Consider the following 23,361-nt stretch of genomic DNA (forward strand, 5'->3'; position numbering starts at 1 on the left):
CACCGTGTGTATTTCCATTGGAAATGGGGGAACTCTTCACTGACAAAACATTTACTAAGGGCAAGCAGCTCTTACTGGTGCTTGCAGAAGTGCTGGGATGGGGCTGTTCCGAGCTGTGTTTGCAAATCACAGCTTCTCTCTCACACTGGTCACTCTGCTGTTTGCTGGTATTGTTGCTTCGTCCATGTCCACAGAATCCAGAGCGTCCTGAGCCCTGCAGTGACTCGAGGTACTGTCCCTATGCACATACTTATGTCCCTATGCACATACACATGCAGTTGGTGCACAGGGTGCAATACTAGGAGGTATTCGTTGCAAAAGATTGCGACGGGTGCCTGGTGCAATTTCCAAAGTCTTCCAAGTAAGTCACTTACGGGATTATCTTCACTGGAAATGAAAACCTGGCTGCAAATTCCAGCAGAGATCTATCGGCCTCTTTGAAAGCCTAAATAAAACAGGAAATGTAGCATATTGCTACTTGTGCAGAGATCTGACAGATCCTCAGGCTAATCAGAAGCAGGGAGTTAAAGACAATCTGAACAGCACAAATGAGGAACTGTCACCTTGCCTCAGCTGAACCTCAGTGTCCGGCCGCATCAGTCCTCAGAGCAGGTATGTGAGTGGTAGCAGGTGTCTGAGGTAGCACAGAGAATATCTAGAGGTCACCGATTCCCCAACAAAAGTGCCTCTTTGAAGAGAAATAGCTTTTCTCTCTTTCCACATATACTGTATAACTATTTCTATATGTGTATATGCATATGTATAGTAAACAGCATGGGTGACTGAGAGTGCAGCAGCAGAAGAGCTGGCATTCTTTGTGTCAGTGAGCTCAGTGACTGCTGTAACTTGGGAGTTCCTAAGACATGTCTTCTTTCTTGCCATGCACATAGATAGAGGTGGTTCTTCTCTGCTGCAAATGCACACACGTTTTGTTCTAGCCCAGATAAACTCTTCTACTGGAAGGGAATGGCTAAGCCTAAAACACACAACTAAATTCACAGTGTAAAGGCAGGTATTGGCATCACCTGCATTTCCTTCCTTGTCCTTAGTTATTCTCTTGCTGCTTCTCTCTCTTTAAAGAACTTGCTGTCTCTGTCTCCAAACATTAGTCCAGCCCCTGTGTAAGTTTAAACTTCTACTCAAGCAGAGGACAAAATCTTTGCTTGCTTAATGGACCCAAAGGAGATAAAAAGTGAAGTAAGTACCTGAACTGGCGAGTCCCTTTAGAGCCATGAGCCTCCCAGCACCAAGGTAACTGCGCACCCAGTACTTGAAGAGATTAAAGTAATAAATAAATTACACCAAGTGAGCTGTTGCCAGGGTGACAGAAATGAGATGAAGTGTGAAATGACTGAGCTGGGGTGGTAAGTGATAAGGAAACAGATTCATGACTGACAGCAGGTCTAGAGAGGGAAGGGCCCGATTATGGGTATCTAGGGAATCTCATCCCTTTTCCTCCCTCTGCTCCCCATAGTGATAAGTCTCCAAAGGAAGCTTATCACTGTGGATGTTTGAGATTCACACTAGACCTGCCCTGGCAACAGCTTTCTCTGCACTAATCCGAAGTACAAAATAGCTCTGCATGGAGAACCTCTGTCCCCTTCTGAAGCGAAAATCACAGAGCTCTGCAGCAGAGCCCGTGACACCTACAAGAGGAAATGAGACTTTTACTGTGCTTCCTTCACACTCAAGAGGCAGCGTTTGGAAGCCTCGCTCCCTATCCAGGTTCAGAAATGCCTATGTATGAGTGAGTGCATTTCATCAGCTATCTGTTGGTTAACACTTCTGATGTTTAGAAAGCAGTGCCATTTATTGCCAAGACTTTAAAGCACTCATGTAAAGGTAAGAGGTGTACAGACAGACCTGAGTCCTCTCTGCATGTTTGTTCATGTAAAAGCACACGCACTGGGGTGGGTTCCCCCAAAGGTACAGAACATTCAGTGCAACTCAGCTGTACCCAACCAGCTTGAGTTTTGTCTGGAACAGCATCAACCTGAAACACAGCGACCTGCTGCTATCTGCACTCACAGAGGTGGCCTCCAGCAGCAGAGGGGCAGCGTACCTTGTGGTGGCCGGCGATGGTGGCGATGTGCAGGGCTGTCAGGGCTCCGTACCCGACCTGCTGGATGTCAGCTCCGCCGTGCAGCAGCGCTGTCAGCAGCTCCGTGTTGTCCTGAAAGGCAGCGGGGCCGACACGTCAGTGCTGGGCACAGCTCCCACAGGAGCCCCAGAGCTGTGTCTGTGTATCGAGACCTCCGAGACCCCTGGAGACCTTACTGTGGTCTTTCAGTACTTAAAAGGGGTCTATAAGAACAACGGGGAGAGACTTTTAGCCTGTTGTGACAGGATGGGGGGTGATGGGTTTAAACTAAAAGAGGGAAATTCAGGCTGGACACAAGGAAAAAATTCTTTACACTGAGGGTGGTTGCCCAGAGAGGTGATGGATGCCCCGTCCCTGGAGACATTCAAGGCCAGGCTGGATGTGGTTCTGTGCAACCTGCTCTAGCTGAAGGTGTCCCTGCTCATTGCCAGGGGTTGGAACTGGATGAGCTTTAAGGTTCCTTCCAACCCAAACCAGGCTGTGGCTCTATTTTACGCAAAGGGACTGACTGCGATGCCAGGAGCATGGGTGCAAGGAAAAGGTGGAGGGAGGATTTGTCCTGGGCACCAAAAGTCTCTCCTTTGCTAAACTAAAGCCTGCATCTAAAGTCTTTATTCTGATTACATGATGTCATTAAAGATCTGTGTCTCCAAGCCATTATTAGGTGCTGACACAAACTGTTCTCCATGTTTGTCCTGGGTTCGGGACGTTACAGCAGCTAACATGGCAGAAGGGCACCTGCGGAGCTCCCAGGGTAACATGAGTGCCACATTCTCAACTGCAGGCTTGTTTTTCACTCCTCTCCTGTCACGCAGTTTAGCTATGGCTTCTTGCAGGTATAACAGCAGCAATGGGCACTATCACATGGTAGCAATAAAAATCAACTTGAGAAACACATTAAGAGTCACAATGCACAGGCAATGTGACCAGCAATAAATTCTGCTTCACAAATAGTGACACTAAACACAGAGAAGTGAAATGATGGGGGGCAGTGACAGAGCTGGCAGGAGAAACCAGACCACTTGCTCACCGTCACTTGTTCTAACTGCACTAACTACAGCTACAATAATTCCGCCTTCCTGGAGATCTGCCCAGAGATGAGCCTTTTCCAATCCGTTTTCATTGTCTCAGGAGAGGAAAGGCACACAGCTCAAGAGTGAAAGAGGCGCTAAAGGCTCCAAACTTCCTCATTGTTCTCTACCTCTTTGAAGTAGTCACTAGAAGAAGGGCAAGAAGGAGCCAGTGCCAGACAAGCAGCAGCTGAAATATGTGAGTTTGTTCATAGTGAAATGGTTTTCCTGCTTTCAGGAAATCCACAATTTCTCTTTGATAACAATGGACTGTTAAAGTTTACATCATTTTCCCTATCAAATAGTTTTAGACCTCGAAACATGGTGCTTGGGTGGCTAATGGGTGGGATATTGTGCTGCCTGGGAAGACAGTCTGAGTCTGAATTACCTTGGAATGTTCTGCTCTGGTTAGTGACTCATCCCAGTTTCCCAATTCTGTTTTACCCAGAGGAAATGCCACAAAACCACCCAGAATGCAGGTAAGCAGCAGGCAAGGACTTTCACAAGAAATTGCCCTGCCTCAATGCACATCACTGTTGTTAAGAGGTATCTGTTGGCTCCTTTATGTTTTACTTAGAAAAGAACTAGAATACAACAAAATCTGTCATTTAAAGTCTCAAAATGTCACTTTTGGGAGGAATGTTATATTGCATTCTACTTTACATCCCCAGATTCACACTAGTTTGCTTAGCTTCATGGTACCTGCAAAAGATACTGGATATTACATTACACCAAATGACTGTCTGATATAGTTTTGTGCCTAAGTGGATAGAAGAGATTTATCAACTATACAGTGCAGGGCAACCAGACAAAACAAGATTTGATAGCAAAATCAAAACTATTCCCAAGTAATGAAAACACCTGGGAAATCTGATATAAAATTCCTTTTAAACAAAGGAATGGTTTTTCAGCTAAATTATTGATTGGAAACCATTCCCTGAGACTGACATTAAAGAAAGCAGAGAAATTCTTCCAGGCAATTGGCTAATAATGCAACACTGAGCACAGGGGAAGTTTCTTTCATGACTGCTGTAAAACACCTCACCCCATGATGTATAAGACTGGCTGATTGTCATCAGTTTATAGCCTGCACTGCTAATGGGTACCAGTGGCTGTAAAATTAACACAGGAATTCCGAGACAGAATGCAAGATACAGGAAGTGCTCATAGCACAGTAACTAGGAGAGATGGTGGCTCATGGACAAATACACAGTTAAACATGGAGCTGCAGAGCATCCTCAGCATCCTCAGCACATTGTGAGTTTCAGGTATCCAGCTCCATGATGGACACCTCTCTGAACACACCTGGGGCAAGGTTATTGTTCCAGGATGGGATTCATGAAATCCAGCAAGTGGAGCAGGAAACGGGCTCAGCTGGTCCACGACAAACGCTGGAGATGATAGGGCAGTGTCTTTCTTCCCACCTTAGGGCACAAATGCTGCTGCTTGCATCTCTTCTTTCCTTCCCTTCCTACTGCCCTCTAAGCAGCAAAACCATTGCTGCATTGGGGGTCCAGTGTCTGCCTTGCACAGATAATACTGAGGACCGTGTGCCATGTGCCCCGCATGTTGCCCTGTAGGCAACACTGTCCCTACACAACCTTGTGTTAGGCCTTCCCTTCGCTCTCCCCATGGGGAAGCTGACTGCATGCTCACGCTGGGACAGCCATAGGTGCTGACTGGCAATATGAGCTGAATTCTCTCCAGGAGAGACTTCGTTGTCTTCTTTCTGGACAAATATTCTAATCACCAGATTATCTCCCGGCAGAAGGCAAAACATCTCCTCCTCCACAGGTGAGCTTTTGGAGAGGATTGATAGAGACTGCCATGACTCCTGCTGCTCTGGAATTGGGTGTTTGGATTAAAGACCGTCTATCACTTCCATGACCTCTAGCAACACCACTTATGGATCAGGGGTGGCACACAGGTGCCATCCTGCTTAACCAGCTTTGAACACACAGCAAATGGGAACTGCATCTGCCATGAGAGCTGCAGAGGAAAGAGGCTGTATGAGCTTATGGCACCTATGGGACATCTAAGCGTGGCCATTACAGTCTAGAAAAGCTCCCAAATTTGATTTGAGTTCCCCCTAAAAAATCCAGGTGCTTTTGGGGCTGGGCCACACATGGATTCAGTTTCTAAGATGCTCCATCTCAAAATAAGGATCATAACAATTCTTTCAGAAAATGCTGTCTGTCCACTTTATTCCTCGCTGCTGTTATTGCTGAGTCTCAAAAGATAAATATAATAGTGAGGAAAATTAATACTGAAGCTGAATGAGGAATCTGAGGGGGAACAACAAAGCAGCAGCAAACAAGAAAAATTGCAAAATGAATTCTTTTGAGACTGCTTCTATTACCAGCTATGATCATAAAAGAGCACTGCTCTATCTTGAGTTGCATGGCACGATTTAATCAATATTTCCAAAGCAGGATCATACCCTCATGGACGACACTGCAGAAACACCTGCTGATTCCCTGTGCTGGGCTCTTTACAGGGCGTTTTTAAATGTGAAATCTGTGTTTTCACCAGAAATAGCAACCAGAGACTCCAACCGGGTGGTTCACACAAATGAGCTGCTCGGTTCTGATTTCCTTTCACCAGTTCAGTTTACCTTATAAGCTGCCAGGTGCAGAGCTGTGAACCCATTTCTGGTTAATCTGGAGGGGCGCAGTCCTTTCAGCATGAGAGTTCTGATGTGGGACTTGTTACCTTCAGAAAGAAAAAGGGAAACAAAGTCATGTACAGAGAAGAACGTGCAGATGAAGTAAGAGCCTTCCGTGTGAGCCTGAAGCAAAGAGCAGCAGTGGCTTAGCTGCTGACCTGAGGCAAGTCATGAAGTAGATCTGATACCTCCCAATGCATTGGGCACCACGTCCTGGCCCTCAGGGGCAGCTGCAGACCTGGCCACAGCCTGGCCGTTTGCCCACACTTCAATGGGGATTTGTTAAGGACAGGAGAAGCTCTACAGGAGCAAACCCCTGCGTCACATCCTGACCACGCTGCACTGCACAGAGCAGCAGATGCTGCTGGACTCTGCCTCCTCAGCCACTGCCCTCTTTGCCCCTTCAGAACTGAAGCATCACTCTCCCCCTCCACATGACACTGCCACAGGGACAGTTGGTGTGGGGACGGTGCTGAATGTCACCATGGGCACTGGCCCTCCTCTGACCTTCTGATGCACAGTGATGACCTCAAAACACAGACCTGCCTTCTGCTGACAGTAATCAGTATTAGTTATTGTTAGTCCTGTTATGTTCTCTCCTTCCTTCCAGTGCTCACACACCATGTGGAGTTAATGAGCAGTGCCTGCTTTCTTACATGTCCTCTAGCAATCCCCAGTGGCTCCAGTGTTACCAGGCACTGGTGTCACATCTGGGTATGACCTTGCACTCTGAGAGTGAAGATCCATCGGTTTTCAGCAATGCAGCATCAGGCCCTCCTTCATGATGGCGTTGAACCGAGACAGAGCAAATCTCCATGATGTGTGTTATTAGTGCTTGCAGAGCTGAAACCTGAGGGTAAAATTCTCTTTGCTTTCAGCTGATTTTGGCTCTTGTATAACAAGAGCAAAGTGCGTGCATGAACAAATGACCCACTATGGGTATCAGAGCAGCAGTGTGGACAGGAGTGGAAAATTCCACCATCAGTGTGTTTTTATGACCATCCTAGCAGACATCCTGCACTCTTTCCTCACATACCCTCAGTTGCTGTCTGCAAAACTCCTACCAGGTGGTACTTGTCACTAAAGCATTTGGGTTGTTCTTCTTTTAACCACTGTGAAATGAAATACAGGTATTTCCATTGCCCTGGAAAAATTAGTGTTGTAGGTATGGCAAAGGATTGCTAAAGTAGGTGCCTATCCTGGAGTCTGTGCCATGTGCAGAACACAGCACTGTAGAGCAATAGTGAATGAGAGTGGATTGATGAACCAGCGAGTACAGCAAGCTGTGAATCAGTTGAACACTTGAAGCACAACACACTACATTAGCAACCAAGCCTTTTGCTGGACAGAAGCATCAGCCACAATGTGGCTCAGTGTAGCTTGATTCCCCCTTTCGGCAGTGGGGCTTAGAGTGATGCTGCGAGGTGCTTACCCAGCTGCCAGCAAGGACAGCATGGAAGGAAGCTCCCTGAAAGCACCCTCTTCCTGACAGTTGTCAGACCCAAAACCACAGCTGTGTAAGGAACACTGGATTTCAAATACCTACCCCCACAGATGCAGCATAAATGGAGCAGAGAGAGTCCATTTTCTGTGCGGTAATTCAGATTGACTTTGCAGAAGGCTTCATCAGAGCTGCAAAAAGAGGGTTTACAGATGATCACTGTTTTCATCTCTCGCACATCTGTCATTTGGAAAAGCTTTCAAACAGAAATCTCAGTGCAGTTTTTGAGACCTGGAGCTCAATTTCTACCCTGTGTGCACTCAGTAAGCCTGGAAACACTTGACAGACATCAAGCAGGAGTCCAGATTTACTGCTTTCTGAACAACCCCGCAGCTCAGTCACAGCGGAGCCTGAATTCAGCTCCATTAGAGAAAAAAGAGGAAAGACTCCTTAGCAATATCAAAGATCTGTGCAGAGCCAGCTTCCGTACTGATGCAATAATAAACAAGGAATCGTTTAAAAGCTGCGTGTTTGGTCTGAAGCGATGCACTGGGCACGCACAGAGCCGGAGGCAAAAGAGCTGAGTAATGAGAACACCCAGAAAAGGCCTTTCAGAAGGTAAGCTGGTGTTCCCCAAATGAGGTCACAGGAACACCACCAACACACGGAAGCTGTTCTATGGGAACGCTACGGGAGCATGTACATGGAACGAGGGTTGGCCAAGCTCAGACCAAAACCTGGCAATGATTAAAAGCAAAAGGAACGAAGGAGTCTTTCCAGAGCCACGTTTCTGGTGGAGGATTTGCAGTTCCAGTGGCACACCAGCTCCTAAGAAGATCCACGAGTGTCTGAGACCTGTGGGGACTATGGAAAGGCAGCCCTGCGCTTACAGTTCTCAGACAACTGATCACACATCTTGTGACACTGACAAAGTGAAGCTCCATTTATTGTTTCATTTTCTTCCACATTATTGGTGAAGTGTTACAGCTTCATGATTTCATAGTGCTTCCCAGGCCACACAAAGATGAAGTGAATAGTTAAAGTGAAGTCATTGTTATTAATACATTTCCAACAGAATAACTCTTAAACAGGTTCCGTGTCAAGCCTGACGCATTGAAAAAGCACTCAGCTTCTGTATCTGATGCTCTGCTCTTTTTTACAAAAAAAAACCCAACATACATAAAATGTTAAAACCTCTGATTTTATAGTTCATCAATTTCCATGCTTCTTGTCACAGAATCCCAGCCTGGTTTGGGTTGGAAGGGAGCTTTAAGCTCACCCAGCTCCAACCCCTGCCACGGGCAGGGACACCTTCCACTGGAGCAGCTTGCTCCAAGCCCCTGTGTCCAACCTGCCCTTGAACACTGCCAGGGATGGGGCAGCCACAGCTTCTCTGGGCACCCTGTGCCAGCGCCTCAGCACCCTCCCAGGGAAGAGCTTCTGCCTAAGAGCTCATCTCAGTCTCCCCTCAGGCAGGTTAAAGCCATTCCCCTTGGCCTGTCCCTACAGACCCGTGTCAAACCAAAATCCTGTCATACAACACTTGCCACAGCTCAGAAATGAAGCGTTTCATAGAATAAAGGTAGAAGACCCAGCAGCCAAGGGAACTGCAACAAACGTTTAAACAATTTAAACAGAATTTCAAGCGCAAAGCCAGAGACTTCCCTTTACTTCTCATAGTTTAGTCCATCATAAAGGAAATCCTGCTTGTTCAGTGTGTGTGGTCATTCTAAGCCAGTAATAGACCCTGTGTTTTCCTATTCTTCTGCATGAAGCATGATAATGTTGATTTGGAAATGTTAAACCACCTCATTTTTCTGGGGTTTGTGTTGAAGGAACCAGTTTTAACTTCCAGAATGTGAAAGTTCCTTAAGCTGGATACTGAAATCTCCCTCTTCTCCTGAATCGAGGTATAATGAAAAGTTTCAGTTTGCTTTTTTATTGCTGTACAATTTGAATCTGAGTTCTTACAACCAGGCAAAACAATAATGGTTTTGTGGGAAAATATTGCAAGGACAGTTTTATATGTTAGAAACTGTGATTAAAAGGCCCATACCGAAAATGAAAACTAGCTCAAATGACTCCACAGAGGGCTGGTTTTACCTCAGTGCCCTCCTAGTTCATTCCCTTCAGAGTTAATTGCATGATTTAGGGAAACAAACTCCCGACTTTTCATTCCTAGGGTGCATTTTTAGTTAAACCATGGCACTGAGAGCTCTGAGCTCCAGGAACAGAACAGGGACAGCTTTTACCCAGGCTCTGAGACGTGCTGTGCTGCCTACACACGTGCTTCTCTCTGCTGCAACTGTTGGGTTTTCCGTGGCACTGGAGAGATGCCCACTGAGTGCAGTGAGGATGCTGGGGGATGCTGGGAGCTCTCTGCCAGGCTGGGTCACTTTTACCCTGCTTATGTTCTAAACCTTCCGGAGCAGGGGCTTGAGCAGCTTCTGATTTCATCTCCCCCAGCTGAGCTTTGCCTTCGCTGCAACAACCCCCTGGGTTCTCAGTCCTAAATCTTTTAAATACGTGAATTTGGTTTAATAATGGGGAAAAGCTACGAATTCCTGTGCTGCTTTGGTGAGGAGCAGAGCTCCCAAAATAGCCACTGCTGCTGCAGAACAGGTCTTGGATAGTCAAGATTGATTTCTAACACTGGCATGTTTGGATGTCAGAGACCCACAAGCCCTGATTTCATACCCATGGGTAAAGGCATTTTGAAAGGAGATCACTGATTCCTCAAGCCTGACTACAAAACCAAGTGTTTCCAGTGCAGTGTTAACCAGTACCATTAATTCTCACCCCTTCTGTGGGAAAGAGCAGTGCTCTTTATCTAAGAAGCAGATTTTGGCTGGCATCTTACTGAGACTTAGATGGGCCCTACAACAAACTGGTAAGCTGAGCTGCCAAAGTCTGCTAACCTCAAAGTTTGGGTTTTCTTTATCCTGATGCCTAACGCAGGAGCTGAGCACAGTAACCATACGCTCAGTTGTTTTGCTTATCTAAAATAAAGAGAACTCTGGCTCCACTTTGTGAAGATATTAGTTTTACTACTAAACAGGCTTAAAGTGAGGCAAGTAGTGAAGTACTTTAGTGGATCACAGCCAAGGTGGTCCATGAAAGCCTAATGTCTTCTTTCACTTTCGAGGCTCCATCAGCGCCAATTGTGCTGCCAGTGCGCACGGTGAATGATTTATGAGACCAGTTGGGCTTTTTTGAGCTTCTGATTTATTTCTGATTAGAATCCCCTGTTTTTCCAAGGGGGTTTGGGGTCTGGAATTATTCACCTGATCTTCACACACTCACAGTCACTGAATTGTGTGGCTTCTGCATTTGAGCTTTTCTGATAATGAGCATATAAATATATATTACCTCTTTGGGTGACCTTGGTTGGTGGCAAGTGCTGCCCTGAGAAAGCAATTGCAAACATGAACTTGAAATGCACTTTCAGAAGATAACCTGCTTGTGCTTGTTGAAAATCTGTGACTTCAGCGACGTTCCTGCCTGAAGAAACACATCAGCAGAGCAGGGAAGTACCCAGCACAGCTGGACAGCCTGTGAGAGCTGACTAACTTACACAGTACATAGGCATTTGCTGTGCGATACTGGCATCAGTAATTAACAGTCACTACCTCTGGCACTGTGCTGCGGGGCTCTGTCCCAGAGCTGTGACATAGTCCCAGAAATAGACATTAAAGACCATGCATTTGTACATGACAAAGTCCTTCCATGAGCAAACACCTGAAACTGAAATTGCTGTTTAATGGCAGATACTTCTGTGAAAGAAATTAATAAGCAGGTTTCCAGAGTATTTTACCTAAAAACGTGCTTCAGTTCCGCCAGCTCCTTCTCTTTGATTTGCAGGTCATCCTCTAACCGCTCTATGATGATAGCATAGGATTCACTTACCTTTTTCTTCCATTCATCTGCCAACAAAAAAAAACCTAATTCATAAAACACTTCAAAACACATCAAAACCATGAAGCATAATGTCCCAGTAACCAAAGCGCTTGGTGTTTAAACACCCAGTTGCACCGTTTCATACAGTTTTCTATTCAAGTATGGAAGTTTAAATACTGCAGCTAGTAAGCTGTTCTTGCTGCACCAATCTAGACACACATACACCTGTTTCACTGACAAGTACTACATCTGAATCCTTATATCAGGAATATTCTAACTGGAGCAAGAGCAAACTTAAACCTCAGGGTGCATTTGTTAGTTCTTAGTTCCTAAATCTGAGCATAGACACACAGCATAAAGAGTTGGCAGTTTAAAGGTTTTCTAACGAAGTACAAGCTAAAGCAACAGCATAATCTATGTTAATATGATATCTCCACAAAGAAATCTACTTTGAGGCTTTCTGCCTTCTTTCCCAGGCTGCACATGCGGTTTGGGCTAAGCCTTTCTCTTGTAAACCGAGAACAATACAACACCGCAGCCTTGAGCCCAGGAGTAAAAGGCATTTGCTGAAATCCCACCTGCCTCTCGCAGATGGGTGTTTGGTAAATGGCATTAAAAAAGCAGCATGCGTTACCAGTGCAAGTTTGGGTCGGTCTGGACTTGTAATTTCCCATTTGTCCAATCTATCTTCTTTGTTTCAGCAAAGCTGCCGCAGTAACGTGATTCCTCGGTCAGGAGCAGGGACAGTCCTCCTGAAAAATGCTTTTGATAGTCTCTGCCTAAAAATAACCCCTGTGCCAACTGGAATGTCATGCAACAATGACAGGGAGGGAAACAGCCTGTGCGGTCAGCTGCACAGAACAGCGCTGCTACCTGCTCAGCTTCCTTCACAGCCCGTGCCTGTTTCAACAGAAACAACCATCTCCTTCCGTCTGCTCAGCACCCGGCGCTGGTGCAGCTGGGCAATCCAGCGGCTTGCTACCAGCTTTGTAGAGGAAGAGGAATTTGGAAGCTGACTCCCAAGGGTGCTTTCAGGATACCCAAGGGGTGCTGGGGTCCCCACTCTGGGGAGGCCAGAGATGATCTCAACTCCTAACAGCAAAAGTCTGTGCCTCAGAATGGTGAAAGGCTGTTTAACAGTGAAATAACCTGTTTGTCACTCTCACAAAATGAATGTCTTCAGGTAACGTGGTCAGCACAGGTCTGCTCAGCCACAGCCTGCCCTCCTCGCATCCTTTTCCTTCCCTTTTCTTCCAAATGGAATGAACTACATCACACCTATTGCCCCAGCCAGCTGTGGGGTTTATGCTGGTCTCTGTAGGTGCCTCTTTTCCTCCTTCTATTGCTTTTAAAAACTTATTTTATCCACATATACATGTACAAATAGACACAGAAATAGACCCATAGATTTGTAAATATCTATGTATTTGTATTTGTGCATGTATCTATTCTATATTTAACGTGTGTTAACTGACCTTGGCAGCTGCTCTGTGTTCAAGTGGGTAGTTTTCTCAGTGAAGGATTTCAGGCAAGAAGACAACACTATGTAACTCTCACACACACACACACACACACACACACCCTCACCCTGCTGCATCCCCCTGCCAACAAACCTGCACCCTGAGAGCTCCTGGCACAGCAAGAGCTCATCCCTTTATTTGCACTGATCTGCCCATTAAGCCAGGATGTGTTTCGGAAGACTTTGACCTGCTTTGACAGCACACTCTGTGATATTCAACAAAACATTTGCAAGAAGGAACCAGCTTGGTGATGGATACTCCACGTCCAGTTGCCAAGCAACCGAGTGCGCTGGTGATGAGCACCCAAGCAATGGATGCAGCACCCAGGCAGGTATCTCCTCTCCCACTGCTGTCATTAGCCAAGCACTGCTTGTTTTCCTTCCAGTGCCTAAAGGGGCTGCAGGAAACCGGGAGAGGGGCTTTGAACAAGGGCCTGCAGGGACAGGCCAAGGGGAATGGCTTGAACCTGCCAGAGGGGAGACTGAGCTGAGCTCTTAGGCAGAAGCTCTTCCCTGTGAGGGTGCTGAGGCGCTGGCACAGGGTGCCCAGAGAAGCTGTGGCTGCCCCATCCCTGGCAGTGTTCAAGGCCAGGTTGGACACAGGGGCTTGGAGCAAGCTGCTCCAGTGGAAGGTGTCCCTGCCTGTGGCAGGGGTTGGAGCTGGAGGAGCTTTAAGGTCCCTTCCAAACCAAACCAGGCTGGGATTCTGTGAAATGCCAGGAGAAAAAACAGACCTGGAAGTGACAAAACACTTTGTGGTGCTCCTGGGTGCCTGAGGAACAGAATTTTCTTCCATTCAGACCAAGCCGACCATGACAGGGACAGGACAGACTCCAAACCCCAGGAAAAGTTCTGTTCACTTTTGCACAGAAAACACATTTTAATACAGCAACTTTATAACATAAGTACATAAAGTTTCCATGAGATAGAGATAAAATGATATACTTTAAAGCAGAAAATACCTTGCATATTGTTTATATTCTAGTACCATCTGTTTCAAGAACATCAACAAAGTCATCAGTTTTACGCTGTATTTCTTCTCACTCTTTTGCACACATTTGTGTGGGTGAAGATTCATTCCTATGGACTCTCAGGGAGAGCTCTGGAAGCTACAGCACAGCAGGACCATTCGGTCAGTCACCAGAGCCCATCCAACACCATGAAAGCAGCTTCCAGGTGAGTTCTGCACATCCACAGCCCAGCTGTGAGGCAGCTGCGGAATAACTGAGATCAGTGGGAAGGGGACAAAAGGAGCGATTGCAAAGCCTGTTTGCAGTGTGCTTGCAAACAGAGAGGAACGGAACAACTGCTCTGTTGGGCCAGTTCTAGTTCGCATCTGCACTGGCAGCACTGCAGCGGCAGAGCGGTGCTCCTCGGTGAGCAGAGCCCCCAGCTGCAGCGGTCACACAGCTCAGCTGTACGAGTGCCTGCCACGCACCGCTGACACGTCCAGCCCTGCAAGAGGGACGTGTGAAGGGCTCCTTTCCACCTCTGATTTCCGGCATCCTCCACAGGAAGGCTTTACAGGATCAAGCCTTCTGCAATGGTCTTTATGTCAGGTTGGTTAGAAGATCTCCATACCTGACATTCCCTTTGGGAGGCTGGAAGCTGCTCCTGTACATTTCCTTGTCATTCTGGTGACATTCTGACCTGTCACATAAAATGAAAAAGGCACCTTAATGGAAATGAAGTTTGAGGAATTCTGTATCCCGGATAAGGAGCGGGTGGTTCCACGGCTTCTCTGGGAGAGGGCTGAAAGGAGTGCACGGGGTAATGCTGCTGGTTCTGCTCTCACAACGCTGCAGGGGTGTTTGCACAGGGACTCACGTTCCACACGTGCAGGGAGCAGAGCGTGAAGCTGCTGCACCGGGGATTTAGGAACAAGCAGAGGCTGAACCAGGGAGCTCAGCCCAGGCAAACTGCCCATCCAGGACAGGGATGCTCCCGGGCAGATCCGGGTGTTTGCTGGCACTCACCTTCCTCCATCAGCTCCCCAGGTCCTGCTGGCACAGATGCTCCCAGCTGCTCGCTCTGATCCCAGACACCTCCCTCCTGCTCCTCTTTAAGGGCCTCAATTCTCAGATTTCAGTTTCCTGCCCAAAGGGTGACCGAAAGAATCCTCCCCGGCTGCACAGTGTAACACACACAGGAAGGCTACATCCCTGCTCTTTCGAGCATGCTCCCAAAGCAGTCAGGGAAATCATTTGACAATGCTCATGATGAGGCCCATTATTGCACTACACAGCAAACCTAATTACATAAAGCAAGCTGACATGAATAAAATCATTAAACACTCATCTTGGTTTATTTGAGATTGTACCAGCCTGAGACGCATTTCACGAGATGGAGCCAGGCAGTGACCTGGAGGCCTGCATGGCAACTGCGTCCAGCCAGGAACCTCAGGAGCCTTAGCAAAGTCAGACCCCAGATTTCAACAGATGCTCCCGTTCCTCCTGCTCCGGCCTGACGGGCACTTTGAGCACTGCATCCTTTGTTGCTCAGACTGGAAGGAAAACCTGGACCAGAATGCCGTGAATCAGAATCTGATGCCACAAACCAGTAGCCCCACAATTACTATTACCCTGCTGCTAGATTTCACTGCATGGCCTCGCGCAAGTCCCTCAATTCCCCTGGAACAAGTTTATCCCAGCTGGTTACATGAGAAAACTGTTATCACCTACCTTCACAGCACACTGTGAAAAAGATGGGCTGAAGTTTGTGCAATGTACATGAACAGAATACATACAGATACTGCCTACATCAACTGAGGTCATCACTGTCAGGAAGCATCCAGGCTGAATTCTGTCTGGTTTTAGTAAGATTTGATCACACTGTAACATAGCAGATTTAGCCCTTGCAAGAAGGGCTATAGCTGAAAACTACACACACTTCATAAATCACTGCAAAAGATTTACCCAGTGCCTAAACAGACACTGTTCTTCAAATGTGTCATCAAGGATACATACAAATCACAGAATCCCAGCTGGTTTGTGTTGGAAGGGACCTTACAGCTCATCCAGCCCCAACCCCTGCCACGGGCAGGGACACCTTCCACTAGAGCAGCTTGCTCCAAGCCCCTGTGTCCAACCTGGCCTTGAACACTGCCAGGGATGGGGCAGCCACAGCTTCTCTGGGCACCCTGTGCCAGCGCCTCAGCACCCTCACAGGGCAGGATGCTGGTGCAACATCCACCACTTCACAGGAAGTTGGGTCATTCCAGCACCGGAGCAGGGTTGAGGAATGACACAAAACAGAACATCCCAGAGGACACCACTTCCTGCAGGGGCATGAGGCCCTGCTTCTGACCCATCCCAGATGCAGCTGGGTCTGCAGGTTGGTACCACCACACCATTGAGCCTCTGCTCCACTGGTCTGTGTGAGCACTGAGCATCAATGGGCAAACCTGCGCTACCTGTGGCTCCATGGAAATTTCTGGAAGCTCTTCTCCAAGGACTCAACAGTTTTAACCCCAATATTACCAGTCCCAAAGGAAAGAACCATCCCCCATGCAAAGCTTTTTCCTCTGATGAAACCAAAGAAGAAAAATTACAAAACAGAGAAAGAAAATGATTAATGCTAAAGACAGGATGTCAGGATTTAAAAAGTACTTTTAATAAGTGTACCTGTACCCGTTTGACACATCACTAAAAAGTCAGGTGAAAGGAGAGAAACTTGGAGTTATCACGCTGTGCTGCTGCAGCTAAGCCCATGCTGAAAAGTTTCTACAGCAGTTGCCAGTGAAATGTCCATGAATCTGCTCTGTATCACACCCCTCCTGCAAAGGCCACAGAACACAGTGACCAGGAAAAGTCACCCATCAGAGTCTGCAGAGATCTGAAACAGTTCCATGCTCCTCTCATCAAAAGAACAGTTCATCTGCATTTGCTGCACCATTCGTGCCATGCTACAACGCTGCTAATGCAGGTTCACACTTCCTCCTCTGACGAAACCACAGACAAGATCCGTGTGCTTTCCTCTGACGATTTTCAGAAGCTGGGCAGTACCAACCACCCTCACACCAACACCGGGCGTTTGCTCAAGCACTGCTCGTTCTACAGATCAGACTTCTCTTTTCGCCTTCGTAGATGGATTTCATCATAAATTTGCTTCCTGAACTTCATCATGCCCCCGACCTCTTTGCACCTGAGCATCTCCTGCACAGACAAGCGCCTGAGGCCGTGCAATGCGAGACGTGACGTGTGCTGCACGGAACGCACCATCTGCAGCGACACGCGGACCGATTCCGCCGGCGTGGAGCAGACGGGGAAGAGCCTCGCGGTCCACAAGCTCAAGCCTGTGCTCTCGCTGGAGAAGAGCTGCTCCGACACCTGCACACCCCAGAGCTCCAGGCACTCCGGCAAGCTGACGCCACAAAACCGCAGGGCACCGACGTCGGACAGCACCTTCACGCTCTTCTTCAAGTCGTCCTCCACACCGAACACCATGCTCACATACTGCACCTCACGGTCAGCTTCTACACTCAGCGCGCTCAGAAAGCAGTGCGAGGGAACATCTACTTTCCCACTTATATCCGACCCACTAATAATGCTGCCCTCCCCTACAGAGACCTCAGGCCCAATCCTGGAGTACTCGATGATGGATCCAGGTCCTACAAGACACCCTGGCTCCAGAATGCTGTGCATGACACTCGCTGTTTGAGCCAATGCCCTGTCAGGAAAGATGCTGAAGGCCACAGGCAGCAAGCCAAGCTCAGACTTCAGTTTGCTGTCAGACGTAAAATGGAACAAATACTCCTCAGTCGTTCCAATGTGGTAGAACTTGGAGTTGTTCAAGACTACAACATTAAGTGCAGTTCCTTTGAGGAGAGAGTACAGCTTCTGCCGCACCTCTATCAACTGTGATCCCTCTTTTGTGACGCTGATGCTGCTTGTGTTTGTTGTGTAGTCTTGCGTGGCTCCAGGTCCCAGGGCCTGCAGGAAGTCGCCATAAGCATCTATTTCACAGCAAAGAGTGCCCATCTGCTTATAAAATGCCAGCAGCTGCTTTGCAGTGCTATGGTCCATGTAAAATATACTGTCTGTGTACACACACTCAGAGCCCATTTCCGAGTCCCCACGGTCTCCAGGGGCAGTTGGCAAAGAACCATTCCCTCTCATGTACACGGCCCCGCACTGCCGCATGGTCTCAACAGCAGGTTTGTGCAGGAAGCGATGGCAAGATGTGTATTCGAGTCCTCCCTTTCCTGAGAAACCGGCTGGATCTAAAACAAACACTCCATGAGTGGTCCCCATGGCCAGCTCCGAAGGGTGAGCCAAGGCAGTGAATCCAGGCTTATCAAAGGTGACTGTCTCCGTAACTCCAGTGCTGTACAGCTCGATGTCATCCGCACACGTAACGAGAACGCCCGGCTTCATGTGGCTGGGGAAATCGATGTACATGGCCAGCTTCAGGTCCAGCATCTGGTACATGGGATCACCCAGCGGCAGAGCTGTGAATGCCTTTCCCAGGGCACTTGCACTGGGCAAACGCTGACTGTAACCGCCTTGAGGAAAAGCGCAGTTTTAGTTACACAGAGACACTGCGTACGGGAGCAAAAGCTAAAGCTTTGCAGCTATTTTATGAGTGCACAAAGGTTCAAACCCCAGCTTGGTCATATACTGAGTATGCACCAAACAATGACAGATGTACAAATACATCAGTCATTCAAGCATTTCTCAAAGCAGATGTGACCTGATGCCCACAATTTAACACGCCATAAATAACTTATGTTAAAATGGTGGTGTGTTCTGTTTCATCTTTACTTTGGAACACAGACCCCTTGTCTGTAACTCAAGTGAAGCAAGCAGATGCTTAATTTTAGATTGAGAATAAGGAGGACCCCCACACCCACTGGGAATTTTAAGCCAGAGCTGAGGCAAAGCAGCAGCGGTTTGGGCAGCGGACACGTTACCTGGCTCCTTTCCACTCTGAAAAACTGATGCCCCTTTTGGAAGTGTTCTAGTTGGATAATGCAGTGAGTGCTCCACCTGCCCTTAGTACTGAGGGCTCTAGGTCCCTCCCAAAGGGGCCACATGTTCCTTACAGGGTATTTCAGGGCAGCAGCTGAATTCAGACACTTGGAATTACACTCCTTCCTCCATGGTTTGACAGAACAATGCAAGTGCTGAGAAGAAATACTCAGGTGACAGCAGTACCTCCCAACTGCCAATCTAAACTCAACCGGATCACAGAATCCCAGACTGGTTTGGGTTGGAAGAGACCTTAAAGCTCATCCAGCTCCAAGCCCTGCCGCAGGCAGGGACCCCTTCCACTGGAGCAGCTCGCTCCAAGCCCCTGTATCCAGCCTGGCCTTGAACACTGCCAGGGATGGGGCAGCCACAGCTTCTCTGGGCACCCTGTGCCAGCACCTCAACACCTCACAAGGAAGAGCACATGTTAATATAGTAACCAAATCGTGTACCATTGCAGTGAGAAATGTAAACTGGAATTTACCAGAATGAATGAGCAGTACAATAAAGGATGTCCAGTTGTCACCATACAGGTCTTCCAGGCACTGAAGAACATGAAGAGTTGATCCACCATTTCCTGCAGAAAAAATAGTTTAGTACCTGCCAGAAAGCTCAATGCTTTCCCTGCCAGCCACCCTCTGAGCTCCCCCAGCACTGGGCACAAGCCAACCACAACTCCAGCACTGCTGACCTTTGCAATATGGATATGAGGAAAAATGTCTGGGATATGACGAATAATGCTTGGGATATGAAGAAAAATGTCTGGGATATGAGGAAATGGTTTGGGATATTTTTATGTTCTCTGAGAACTTCAAATTGCTAGATTTCTGAAAATCAATCTCTGCCTGTTACTCCACACTGCGGAAAGACTGCTGAGATCAGTTACTTTCTACAGCAAAGTGAGCAGGAATGAAGAACTACAGGGTGATGTTACGGACACTCAGGATACTTTCTTCTAGGCTTTGGCTGCACATCAGGTAAAATACTAAAACATGTTCCTCCCTGTGAGGGTGCTGAGGCACTGGCACAGGGTGCCCAGAGAAGCCGTGGCTGCCCCATCCCTGGCAGTGTTCAAGGCCAGGTTGGACACAGGGGCTTGGAGCGAGCTGCTCTAGTGGAAGGGGTCCCTGCCCGTGGCAGGGGTTGGAGCTGGATGAGCTTTAAGCTCCCTTCCAACACAAACCGGGCTGGGGTTCTGTGATATTCCAATTAGTTAAGCAGTGAGGTTAAAGTAAACAGCGCTAATTTACAGAAAGCGTGAGTTAGCGTTACTCGTATTCCATATGATCCACGTGGCAGAACCACGCAGTGCATCAACACTCACACCACCCTGACAGGGCCCCCACGTATTACACTGGGAAGTGTAATGAAAGTGACAAACGCCGCCACCCCTGGTGTCAGCAGCTGCACAACTGAATCAAAGCTACATCCTATTTAACGGGGCTAGACCCTACGCTTGGGGTTTAATGAATACTTGTGCAGCACTTCGGAGCCCTTGCTGCGCACGAAGCAGCTGACACAGGACACCAGCGCAAAGCCTGCTTCTACCTGACTGCAAGTAAGCACAGCGCTGCATTACATGGCCACTAGCGCATCAAACCAGTGCACCAGGCAACTGCACACCCGCGCAGCAGCCTCTCAAGTCGCTGTGCTGCGCAGCCGGATCCTTCGGCCGCCCCCGACCCCCGCCATGCCCCGCACGGCGCTGGGCTCACCCCGCGGCTCGCCCCGGACCGGTACCCACCGGCCTTGTGTCCGGGCGGGTCGGCGAACACGAGGTACCGCGGCCCGAGCGGCAGCTCCCTCCTGCGCAGCTTCGCGTCCAGCTGCTCCCGGTAGGCGAGCGCCTGCCCCGCGTCCGCGGCCGTCAGCGCCACCACGTCCCAGAACCGGCCGGGGCGGGCGGGCTTCCCTGCGGGCACAGCGGCGGCGCCTCAGTCAGCGCGGCCGGACCAGGGGCTCCCATCCGCGGCCCCCCCACAGGGGGCCGGGCCCCCGTCCCCGCCGCGTCCCACCTCGGAGCGCCGCGAACCGCGCCAGCCGTCGCTCCGTGGCCTCCCGCCGCGCCGCGCTCCGCTCGCCCGCCACCGGCATGGCCGCACTGCCCGGGCGGAGCGGGCACCGGGACCCGCTGGTGCTGGCGGAGGTGGAGCTGGTGGCGGTGGCGGTTCCGCTGCTAGAACCAGAGCCCGAGGCGGCCTCCGTGCGCCCGACCCGGAAGAGCCGAGCGGGGAGAGGCGGGGCGGGCGCCCTTAACCCGGGTCTGCCCCGCGGCGCCGGCGCGGAGCTCGGTTTTGGGTGTGTTCGGTGCGGCCTTGGGCACCCCTCGCCTTAGAAGGGAGGCACCGTGCGGGTACGAGCAGGCGCCGGTTCCTTTTCCGTCCATTGGGAGTTCTCTGCGGTCCGGCTCCCCCGTGGGGTGATGCTGCACCAGGGTCTCTGTCTGGCCTGGGGAGAGGGCTCTCCCCCCTTGCTGATGCTGCCTGCGCGCTGTGCTTCCTTCCCTTTCTCCCTTCTCTGTTACTTGGATCAGTCCCTGTGCTCTGACTTCTAGGTTGCAGCTATTTCAAGTGGAGTTTTGTTCGGGCAGAGGACGCGGGGCTCCGGTGGCGCCTGCCGGTGTGTCTTCACATGTGCCCAAGAGGTCGCGTACTGCAAACGGGCATTAAAGAAGCTTCTTCCCTGTTCTCTGTACTTATGCAACCTGTGGAAATCGTGTGTGGGCTCCGTTTGGGAGTACTTTGCTGCCTCAGAACGGTGGTCCCACGTGGAGCGCAGGGTCTGCTGATGGCTCTGGGCGGTGTTTGTGGAACAGATCCGCGTTTTGAGGCTTGGGGCTCATCTCGACTCCGCGGCGGTCACAGGAGGGAGCAGGGCAAGTTAAATTGCTGGTTTGGTAATCTAATTAGGAGCAGGATCCTCATTGCACATGAATTAGCCCGCTTAAGTCTTCCTTGTCTGTACCTGACCCGTTTGTGTTTGCACTCCCTGGCTGTACCTGGAGTTCAGTCGCTGAGCCCAGCAGGGTTTGGTGGGTTGAGCCCATCCTGCGCGGGCTCACTGCAGCTCTTTCACTGTGTGTCACTGCCTGCGGTCTGCTGGCAGTATTCACCCTGCTGAGAGTCCTTCCCACTGCCCTAGATGTGATTTCTAATCCGTGGGCTTCATCTGTCCTCCTGAGCTGAGAGTCTGCTGAGACTGCAGATGCCAAATACAGATGGAAATGAGGAGGGTTTGTCTTGATACAATCTTGTTATGCATGAATCTCACAATAAAAAGTAGCTGTAAAAGCAGTGCAGGAGCTACTGAGGAAGGGAATTCGGGAAGTTAAAAAGTCACAAAATATTTTTTCCTGAGTGTAAACCACTGACAGGGGAGACTAAAGAAAAAAGATGGATACTTCACTGCTTCAGGTTTGAGGTGTCCCTGTGATGCAGGTGGTAACTGCTGTAGTCGGGGCAGTGCCCACCACAGATGTGTTTGATCCTGACGTATGTTCTCAGCTTACTCAGGGAGCGACATGGTCTGTGTGGTTGGAGCTGTATGTTTGCTCTTCTCTTTGCCTTGAGTGTTCATTGTTGATGACTCTGACCTCGATGAGAAAAGCTTCTGGTGCCCAAGCCAAGCTTTAGAGGTGTAAGGTTTGTTACACTACTGTGTTTCCCTTTTTACCTTCCGGCTGATTAGTGTGAGTGCTGAAGCCCATCAGCTGGCTGGGTTTCATGAACCCGATGAGAATCTGCCTCAACCATCGCTTTAAAAAAGGCAGTAGGTACTAAGCAAATGTTTTCTGGTTTAAGTCAGAAGAATGAAGGGTTTTCAGCAGAGCTGGGAGCCCTCACATCTTGGCCAGCATGTTTTCTCCTGTCCCATCCCTTACGAGTGGTTTATTTGCAAAGGGAGAACTCCTAGCTTTCTGATTTGGAAAAGAGGAATTGAGATTAAAGGATTTCCCAGTGGTGCAGTGGTGGGTTCCCCCTTATTGACTGCATGTGTCTTGATCTGTCCCTGAGTTGTGTACATAATATATACAGCTTGTCTCTCTGAGTCACTGTATATAATAAATACTGTTTGGGAGAGGTATCTATTGTAACTCACACGTTCCCTTCAACAGTGAGACAATTTTCACAGTGGGATCAAAAATCTGTGCTAATTTACAAGTCCTGTATGGAGCTACTGGAGGTACAAAGTAGTTAATGTTTACTGCCAATAATACTTATTTCTTTGTAACTGCAGCAAGCCTTTGAAGCTGTAATTGGGACCCCAATGCATGCAATGAGATACTGCTGCAGTTCAACAGAAGTTTTGCTTGGAGCTTTTCGTCTGTAGTCAGGCATCCCAATGTGCTCTGTGAGATCAGCCAAGTCAGGAGTAACTCTTGATCCAAGTATTCCTGGTAATCACTTCTTTTAAAAATACTGCCACTGGGTGGTTACTCATAGTTTTATCAGCAGTATTTTACACTGATGGACTCAGAGAGTGGTTTGCGTTGGAAGGGACCTTAAAGCTCATCCCTGGCAGTGTTCAAGGCCAGGCTGGATAGGGCTTGGAGCAACCTGCTGTAGTGGAAGGTGTCCCTGCCTGTGCAGGGGGTTAGAAGTGTATGGCCTTTAAGGTCTCTTCCAACCCAAACCATCCGGTAATTCTGTGACTCTTTGCAGTTTTCCTTGGGACTTGTGGTGACAAACCAGCAGAAGGA

At 48.9% G+C, this 23,361-nt stretch overlaps 2 protein-coding genes and 1 long non-coding RNA gene across 5 annotated transcripts in view; all 3 read right to left on the reverse strand.

Annotated features, from left to right (window-relative positions):
• The window catches only part of TNNI3K (TNNI3 interacting kinase), a 43,734-nt gene extending 31,695 nt beyond the window's left edge, over positions 1-12,039 (reverse strand). The window contains exons 1-5 of one of the 3 annotated variants that reach the window (XM_057407167.1): positions 11,809-12,039; positions 11,092-11,200; positions 7,383-7,468; positions 5,786-5,883; positions 2,063-2,173 (exon numbers count right to left, since the gene is read on the reverse strand). In XM_057407167.1, coding sequence (XP_057263150.1) covers positions 2,063-2,173; positions 5,786-5,883; positions 7,383-7,468; positions 11,092-11,200; positions 11,809-11,848 — 444 coding nt within the window. In that variant the 5' untranslated portion in view covers positions 11,849-12,039. The remainder of the gene's footprint in view (positions 1-2,062; positions 2,174-5,785; positions 5,884-7,382; positions 7,469-11,091; positions 11,201-11,808) is intronic. The other 2 variants (XM_057407166.1, XM_057407165.1) reach the window with 2 other exon arrangements.
• Positions 1-23,361, reverse strand: part of LOC130598078 (uncharacterized) — a 72,437-nt gene that overhangs the window by 32,387 nt on the left and 16,689 nt on the right. The window lies entirely within an intron of this gene.
• Positions 16,653-20,796, reverse strand: FPGT (fucose-1-phosphate guanylyltransferase). Its single transcript, XM_057407168.1, has 4 exons — positions 20,678-20,796; positions 20,407-20,574; positions 19,147-19,239; positions 16,653-18,196 (listed from the first exon to the last, which is right to left on the reverse strand). Exons 1-4 carry the CDS (start codon positions 20,754-20,756, stop codon positions 16,746-16,748), a joined length of 1,791 nt encoding a protein of 596 aa, XP_057263151.1. The 5' UTR covers positions 20,757-20,796; the 3' UTR covers positions 16,653-16,745.

The sequence above is a fragment of the Pezoporus wallicus genome, unplaced genomic scaffold (assembly GCF_028554395.1).
Source record: "Pezoporus wallicus isolate ANWC-B61680 ecotype Strahan unplaced genomic scaffold, APGP_CSIRO_Pwel_v1 contig_8805, whole genome shotgun sequence".
NCBI lineage: Eukaryota > Metazoa > Chordata > Aves > Psittaciformes > Psittacidae > Pezoporus > Pezoporus wallicus.

What these genes read in the sequence shown, in the direction of transcription:
- FPGT (XM_057407168.1), bottom strand. Translation starts at nt 20,756, where the DNA reads ATGCCGGTGGCGGGCGAGCGGAGCGCGGCGCGGCGGGAGGCCACGGAG. An exon ending in GCGGTTCGCGGCGCTCCGAG is followed by an intron (nt 20,575 to 20,677) that starts GTGGGACGCGGC and finishes CTGTGCCCGCAG; the next exon opens with GGAAGCCCGCCCGCCCCGGC. An exon ending in CCCGCCCGGACACAAGGCCG is followed by an intron (nt 19,240 to 20,406) that starts GTGGGTACCGGT and finishes TTTTTTCTGCAG; the next exon opens with GAAATGGTGGATCAACTCTT.